The following is an 8,350-nucleotide window of genomic DNA, read 5'->3' on the forward strand; positions in this document are numbered from 1 at the left end:
TTTCCTGTATCCTCCTGTGACCTTCCTATGCTACCTAGCCTCTCTGTGCCTTAGTTTCCTCAACTGTAAAATGGGAATAATGTCTACCTCTCTCAAGTCTTGTGAGGAGTAAAGGGATGATGTAGGTGGAAAGCTTCAAGACACAAGCACAGGCAGGACTGGGTGGGTCCCAGCTCTCGCTGATTCTCCCAGCGGCCCTGTTTATGCCCAGTAAGCTCCACTTTCTCTGAAAACCTGCTCCATCCCCCTCTCCAACCACTGATTCCTCTAGAGCTGGTTGGGGCTGTCAACCTCAGTACTTCATCATGGCCACAGCAGCGCATGCCTTCAATAAAGATCCTTAAGTACCTCCTATGTGCTAGGCACTATTATAGATCTGAAGATAGAGCAGTAAATGAGGTGCCTGACCTTATGGAGGCTACATACATGTTAGTGAGGGATGAATGACAGGTGACAAACAAATAAATCAAGAGTAAGTCAGATGGTGATAAAGGCCAGGGAGAAAAATAAAGCACTAAATGAGATGGAGCAGTGGGTGGAATTTTATGGAAGGTGATCAAGGGAGGGCCTCACTGACATGATATTCAAAGGGTAAGAGGCTCCATTCTCCTTAAACAAATATAAAATCTTGCTTTATATATATATTTCACTCTTGGGTAGCCCTTACGTACCACCTTATTGGATATTTCTTCTTGTAACTTACCTTTATTGCTCAACTAATATGAACATAGCATCCTTGTGTTATACCTGGTCATCACAAGTTAATGTGCTATATGCACTATTAATTTACACATTAAAATCTTAAAAAGTGCAAAAATTATAGCTTTACTTTGAACAATCGACCTCATCTTGTTCTCCAGATTTCTGTGAATGGCAGGAAATAATGCTCGCCAGTAAAACGTACCTCATTCTCTTCTGGTTTTAAGCAGTTTCTTTTGGATACAAATCCAGTCAATTTGAGTTCACACTTATTATCAGTGCAGTTTCTCCCCTTTCTAGGGTCTTCCAAGTTTGGCATCTGAGTTCAGGAGGCACACTTACATTCCCGGTATAGTGGGGTTACCTGTCTGTCCTCGTGCTTTCCTTGCTGACTATATTACTACTCTGTGATCAATTCCCAATGTGGTTTTATGCTGGTATTGTTTGATACCACAATCCCACTTTTTATGAAGGTCCTGTGAAACCCAAAATATACCTGAGAAGAGTGAATGAACACCCTATGGATGACAATGGGCCTCTGGGCAGGTTGAGGTGGGTGAGGCAGGATGAGCTGAATGACCAGACATGAGGGGACACCCTATCATGGTTGTTGGTGAGAGGCTCCCTAAAAGCCACAATACAGACTCAGTTGGTTTGGGTGTGCCTGGCCAGGGATATTGAAGGTTGTTCATTGTGCCAGTGACCAGAGGTGGCCCTTGCAGTGGCTGCATTGTTCTGTGATGTGGCTCTCAGCTGTGTTCGCCCTCACCAGCCTTCTATAGTTCCTGTCCAATGGCCAAATTGGCCGTTCTGTGAGCTCTGCTCTTCTGTCTCTTTAAATTAGCTAGAGTGGGGGTACCTGTGTGGCTCAGTCAGGTAAGCGGTTAAGTGTCTGACTTCAGCTCGGGTCATGATCTCCCGGTTCATGGTTTCGAGCCCCACATTGGGATCTGTGCTGACAGGTCAGAGCCTGGAGCCTGCTTTGGATTCTGTGTGTCCCTCTCTCTCTCTCTGCCCCTCCCTTGCTAACACTCTGTCTTTCAAAAATAAATAAACATTAGGGGTGCCTGGGTGGCTTAGTCGGTTAAGCGTCTGACTTTCGCTTGGGTCATGATCTTGCGGTTCGTGGGTTCAAGCCCCGCGTCGGGCTCTGTGCTGACTGCCAGCTCAGAGCCTGGAGCCTGTTTCAGTCTGTGACTCCCTCTCTCTCTGACCCTCCCCTGCTCACGCTGTCTCTCTCTCTCTCTCTCTGTCCTAGAAATAAATAAAACATTTAAAAAATTAAAAAAAAAATAAACATTAAAAATTTTTAAAAATAAATGAATTAGCCAGAGTGAGCTTTTGAATCTTGCAATCAGGAGTCCTAGTGGCTATAATCTCTTTTAGGAAATGTAAGGAGAATGGGTTTGTTGGGAGACAGTACTCCATGGGTCTTTTGCATTTCTGCTTGTCTTACAAATAGAGGCAGTGACTCTTCAAGGATGTTTATATAGTGAACAACCTTTGAGAGATAGTGACTGCATCTCTTTCTGGAGCAGAGATCAGGCTTGTTTACTGCCCATTAGAAAAGATTTGTGTTCTGGGGCCCCTGGGAGGCTCAACTGATTAAGCGTCTGACTAATGATTTCAGCCCAGATCATGATCTCCCGGTTGTGAGATCGAGCCCCAAGCGTGGAGCCTGCTTAAGATTCTCTGTCTCCCTCTGCCCCTTTCCCCCCCTCAAAAAATTATAAAAAGATTTGTGTTCTTAAGCTTAGAATTTCTCTTGTAATGTAAGCCAGCACTCACACAGGCATTCACTGATAGCCATCGCTGTGGCACCCATGGGACAATGGGCAAGTGGTGCTCACACACATAGGCTGATGCTGCTGTCCCATGAGGAATCAAGTCCTCTGTCTCTGACCCAGGAGCCTCATGTTTTTTGTCACACCCATGACACTCCAGCAAGTTAACTTGCTAGCATGCAAGAATAGTAAAACTTCAGACCCTCCACAGTTCTTGACAGGACTGTCCTCACGTGACTAAGAAATTCCTGGAAGCTGTTCTGTTCTTATTCTCCATCCCACCCACCTGCCTCCACCAAACTGGGAGGTGCCTGAGGAAGTGACCCCATTCTCCTCCACCCTCAGACTTGGAGCGAAACAAAATCATTCTTCCCTGTCAGACGGAGGCTCTCTGGAACTGGGTTTGCGCCCTCTGACCCCTTTGCATACTCCTGTCCCTGCCAACACATACCACTCTTAAGGACAGGAAAATGAGGAGTTTCCCCAAGCCTCCATTATTTTATCCCCTCCCCCAGCTCCAATTCTCACACACACTAACACCACATTCTGGAGCTACACCTGGGTCTTTCCTGGGCCCTGCTTCCTACTGGACTTGGAGGCATCTCCTCTGCTTCTTGGAGCTAAGGCAATGAGCTGGAAGTAAGTTGAGTGAGGAGCCAGAGTGAGGAAGGATAGAGATAAGGCAGAAAAGGGAGGAGAGAACATAATGATACAAATAAACATAATGCTTCGAGTGCTTTCTGTAGGCCAGGTAAAGTCTGGTACTGTGTGACTATCTGATTTACAGATGAAGAGATTGAGGGTTAGAGACAACATGCTGAAGGTCAGATAGCTCTTACATTTATGTGGTTGAGCTGGGATTTTGAACCCAGCCTACAGGGGACCAAAGCCACTCCCTTCTCCCCTATAATGCCTTGCCAAGAGGGAAAGTAGGGGACACTATGGTTTAAGTGCTCTTGGAGGCTCTAGAAAAGGCAGCTTATTCCTTGGTGGGGCCCTTTGGGCAGGTGAAGTTCTAGCCCCACCCCTTGTGATCCAACAGAGGCCTTGGAGATCAGACACAGTTCTATGTGCCCTGGGAATTCCCTCTTATCCCAGTCCCTAATCAGGGGAAGAGGGCAGCACAGCCTTGGGAAGAATGGATAAGCATGGTGAGTGGGGCTGGAGGCAGGGTGGGGACTGAGGACAGGACCATTGACTTCTGTTAAATGTGGAGGCAAACCCAGTGTGGACCAAGTCACCCATCACCATAGCAACCCCAGAATAGAAGTACAGCCTTTCCTCAGTTACTTGTACAAGCCCTCTCCTCTCTCTTTTCTGAATATTCTTGACATCTGCTCCCTCATCTTCACCTGCTGTTGTTGGGACCTTTGTCTTCTCTGACCAAACCACTGTGATGATGCCTAAGTGGATCTCCCTTACCCTGCAGAGAGGCCACCCTCAAACACAGCTCTGAGCAGGTTCCTCCATCAGAATGTCCAGTGGCTCCACTCCTGAACAACAAAGTCCAAACTCCATAGCCTGTCACTCAATGTCCCAACCTTCCTGCCTAACTTCGTTTCCTATTCCCATTTCTTTCAACAAGTTCCAGCACCACTTTCTGGCTGTGCACTAAGTATGGCCTTTCACAACCAAAAAGCTCCTTAGCGTGTTTTCCTAAAGAAAAGTGCAGCGGTCCCTAGCTTTCCAGCGTCAGCAACATCAAGAACTGGCAGAATCTTTGAAACAATCTTTTTGGGAAAGATTTCAGAAGTCTTGGATGAATTTCAGAGGCCCCTCTGTTACCTACCTTGTCCCTGCCTGAGATGGTTGTGAAGACAAAGAGGCACAATGTATGGAGAGTTTAGCGCAGTGATTGCATACAGTTGGTGCTCAACTAGAACACCAATTTTGTCATTCTCCTTTGTCTCCAACCTCTTTAAACAGGAAGGGCAGGTTTCAATTGGAATTTTCCTGACCTTTCTAGGGCAAACCATGGTTGTGTCTTCCTACCCTCTTCCCCCCTGCATTTCGTTAGAAGTCTGGCTCCCCAGATCCAGCAGAGAGCAGGGCACATGGTGGTGGAAGGTGGGAGAGAGATTGCTGAGTGGTGGACACCTCCCAGCAGAGGCCAGGTTACTTTCCATGGCCCCCTGGGTCGGGGGGCTGGCTTCCTACTTGCCTGGACTACTGTGATGAGTTATGGAGTCTGTGCTCTCAACAAAGGCACCAGCAGGAGGGACAGTGGTGGGTGAAATCCAGCTGGCAATTGGGGTCAAGCCTGGAATGAGGCTTTTCCTAATTGGCTCATTCCTAGGGCCACTCCTTTTCCTAACTGGTCTGTCCATGTTGTTGTTGTAGGTGGTGCTGGTGGTGGGGTGTGTGTACGGTGGGGTTTTTATTTAATCTGCCCACAGGGGGAACTTTTTTCAATTATTTTGCTCATCGCAGGTGCCTGCCACAGCTGGGCTTCCTTAAGGCAAACCCCACGTTGAAGAAGGAAATCCTACCCAGAAAACAAAATCTAAACAACTGTCTATAAAAACTGAACTTAAATGTTTATTGACCACGTACAGAGATCAGTCCCCATCCTCGAGCCATTGAGAAGGAAAGTGGTGATGAGCCAGTATAGCCTCCGGGTTCAGGTTCGGGTTAGCAGCCCTTGTTGCTACCCCTCGATGATTGCCTCCCAGCAAGCCCTGGGCTGGTCACTTTACAGAGACGCGACCGTATACCTGCCTTACGATAACCCTTAAGATGGGCACCACTTTTGGATTGTTTCCTTTGCCGTGCAGAAGCTTTTTTTTTTTTTTAATTTATTTATTTCTAGGAGAGAGAGAGAGACAGCATGAGCAGGGGAGGGTCAGAGAGAGAGGGAGTCACAGACTGAAACAGGCTCCAGGCTCTGAGCTGGCAGTCAGCACAGAGCCCAACGCGGGGCTCAAACCCACGAACCGCAAGATCATGACCTAAGCGAAAGTCGGACGCTTAACTGACTAAGCCACCCAGGCGCCCCATGCCGTGCAGAAGCTTTTAATCTTGATGAGGTCCCAATAGTTTATTTTTGCTCTTGATTCCCCAGGGAAATACAAATCAAAACCACACTGAGATACCACCTCACGCCAGTCAGAGTGGCTAAAATGAGCAAATCAGAGAACTCTAGATGCTGGCGAGGATGTGGAGAAACGGGCACCCTCCTACACTGTTGGTGGGAATGTAAACTGGTACAGCCCCTCTGGAAAACAGTGTGGAGGTTCCTCAGGAAATTAACAGTAGAATTCCCCTATGACCCAGCAATAGCACTGCTAGGAATTTACCCAAGGGATACAGAAATGCTGAGGCATAGGAGCACATGTACCCCAATGTTCATAGCAGCACTCTCAACAATAACCAAAACATGGAAAGAGCCTAAGTGTCCATCAACGGACAAATGGATCAAGAAGATGTGGTTTATCTATACGATGGAATACTACATGGCAATGAGAAAGAATGAAATCTGGCCATGTGTAGCAACATGGATGGACCTTGAGGGTGTTATGCTGAGTGAAATAAGTCAGGCAGAGAAGGACAAATGCCATATGTTTGCACGTATAGGAGGATTAGGAGGAACTTAATGGAGGACCATGGGGGAGAAGAAGGGAGGAAATGGTGTGGGAAAGGGAGAGAGGCAAACCATGAGAGACTCTTGAATGCTGAGAACAAACTGAGGACTGATGGCTGTGGGGGGAGGGGATGATGGGCATGGAGGAGGGCACTTGTGGGGATGAGCACTGGGTGTTATATGGAAACCACTGGACAATAAACTACTCGTAGAAAAAAAAAAGGGCACCACTTTTGACAGATGGGGACACAGGGCTTGACATAAGCGACGTGACTTGCCCTGAATCCTCAACAAGGAAGAGTAGAAACCTGGGAAATGGCGCGGGGGGCGGTGGAGGCGGGTGGGCGAGAGTCCTGCAGGCCCTGTCTCACCGGGGAAAATCCTGCACACTCTGTGATGCTCTCTTCGGAATCCTGATAGCCTGGTGCATCTCGTGCACACCGTCCTTCAGGCGCCCGTCTGTCTTTATGGGCCGGTGCTGACCTCCTCCCTCTCGCAGGACTGAAGACCCCCTTGTGGAAGAAGGAACTGCCGGAGCCGCAGGCCAGAGAGGCGGCGGCGGCGGCGGAGGAGGAGGAGGCGGCGGCGGAGGAGGAGGAGGAGGAGGGGTTGGAGTTGGACGAGGACGAGAGGCCGCGGGAGCAGACGGCGGCCGAGGGCGAGGCGCCGTGCCGGGAGGCGGAGGGCGGCGAGGGCCGCGAGCGCGGCTCCGTGTCCTACTGCCCGCTGCGCCAGGAGTCCAGCACCCAGCAGGTGGCGCTGCTGCGGCGCGCGGACAGCGGCTTCTGGGGCTGGCTCAGCCCCTTCGCGCTGCTTGGCGGCCTGGGGGCTCCGGCGGACAGGTGAGGGCGCGTCCTGGCTGGGGCGGGCAGCACGCGCGGGGCCGCGGTGGGCGGGGACCGCGCCGGGCACTGAGCGTCCCGGGCCCCGCGCAGGAAGCGGAGCCTCCCAGAGCCGCCGTGCGTGTTGGAGACGCGGCGCCGGCTGCCGCGCCGCGAGGGCTGTGCGCGCTGCGAGATCCTTTTCTGCAAGAAGTGCAGGAACCTGCACAGCCACCCGGCCTACGTGGCGCACTGCCTTCTGGAACACCCAGATCTGGTGAGGCGCGGGCTTCGGGCGGCGCGGGGGCTGCCGGGGACCCCTGAGCGCCCCCACTGCTAGCCTTTGTGCCCTCCGTCCTCGCCTGACCCCAGCCTCCCCGCCACCTTCTCTCCTCTGACGCGGAGCGTTCTCCAGCACATTCCACAGAATTGCCCCTTCCCAGAGCCGCCCTGCCCGGAGCGCCGCCTCCGAGCCGGCAAACAGGCCCACCTGTCACCGAGCCCACCCAAGGCTGAGCCCAGCATCACCTGGAGCTCCATGCCTCCGTTAGCGCCTCCCGAGGGCTTCCGTCCTGGGAGGGCACTCAATGCCTATCGCCCACCTGACTCGCGTCCCCCAGCACAGTCTCACATTCATCTCTTGAGCATTTCAGGTCCTTCTAGCCCAGTGGGCCTAGGCGTTGCTCGAGAAACTAACCCCTGGGTTCCCTCACCGCTGAGAAACCGCCCCTACCCCTCATTCAATAAAGCCTCTAAACAAAGTGTCAGTGCCTTGAGTTGGGGGCCAGGGGGCTCCCTTGAGGGTGATAAAGACCCTCATTTCCCCTCCCCAGGGTTCAAGCCAGAGGGAACAGGGCAGGCCGAGAGCCTCCTCCCTCTCTCTCCCAGGACAGGGCGGAACAAAGCACTTGCATCCAAGGGCAGTCAAAGGCCATTTCCCCCCACTGCACAGAGAAGAAAATGAAGGCGCAGGGCCAGGAATGCCCATGGGGAGCTGAGGGCTGAATCTTGCCAGATCTTTCTCCCCTTCTGCTGGAAGCCTGGTCTTGCCAAGGTCAGTGTGTGTGCAAATGAGGCACGGGCAAGTGTGGAGGGGGGAGGACAAGAGAACCAGATGCTAAGACGGAGACTGGCTGAGGCAGAAGGCAGGGAGGCTGGGGAGCTGGTTCCTTCTCCAGGAATCCCAGCTATTCTTGGCCAGCCAGCAGGAGCTCCTGGAATGCTGTGTGTGTGGCCTGAAGAATGGGGCCATTGTGAGCACCAGGCCTCCCCCAGCCTGCAGAGACCCCAGCGCCTGCAGCAGAGCAACCCTCCAGAGAGGCCCCTGTCCTCTCCCTGCCACCCATTACTCTCCATCTGGCCTGGGGGTGAGGGAGGGCAGGGACATGATGCTTTTTCAGGCCCCCTCTCTGCATCGCAGCTACTCACACACAGTCTGTGGTCTTGACTTGGGTGAACGAACATGG

The 8,350-nt window shown here is 51.8% G+C and overlaps 1 protein-coding gene across 1 annotated transcript; it reads left to right on the top strand.

Annotated features, from left to right (window-relative positions):
- The first annotated feature begins 3,545 nt into the window (after nucleotides 1-3,545).
- CUNH17orf50 (chromosome unknown C17orf50 homolog) lies at nucleotides 3,546-7,648 on the top strand. Its single transcript, XM_039222619.1, is given in 4 exon segments — nucleotides 3,546-3,634; nucleotides 6,563-6,905; nucleotides 6,999-7,159; nucleotides 7,162-7,648. Coding segments are annotated over 4 exon segments (564 nt in total). The 5' UTR covers nucleotides 3,546-3,621; the 3' UTR covers nucleotides 7,209-7,648.
- The last annotated feature ends 702 nt before the right edge of the window (nucleotides 7,649-8,350 follow it).

The sequence above is a fragment of the Hyaena hyaena genome, unplaced genomic scaffold, assembly GCF_003009895.1.
Source record: "Hyaena hyaena isolate Hyena2069 unplaced genomic scaffold, ASM300989v1 scaffold_1167, whole genome shotgun sequence".
Classification (NCBI taxonomy): domain Eukaryota; kingdom Metazoa; phylum Chordata; class Mammalia; order Carnivora; family Hyaenidae; genus Hyaena; species Hyaena hyaena.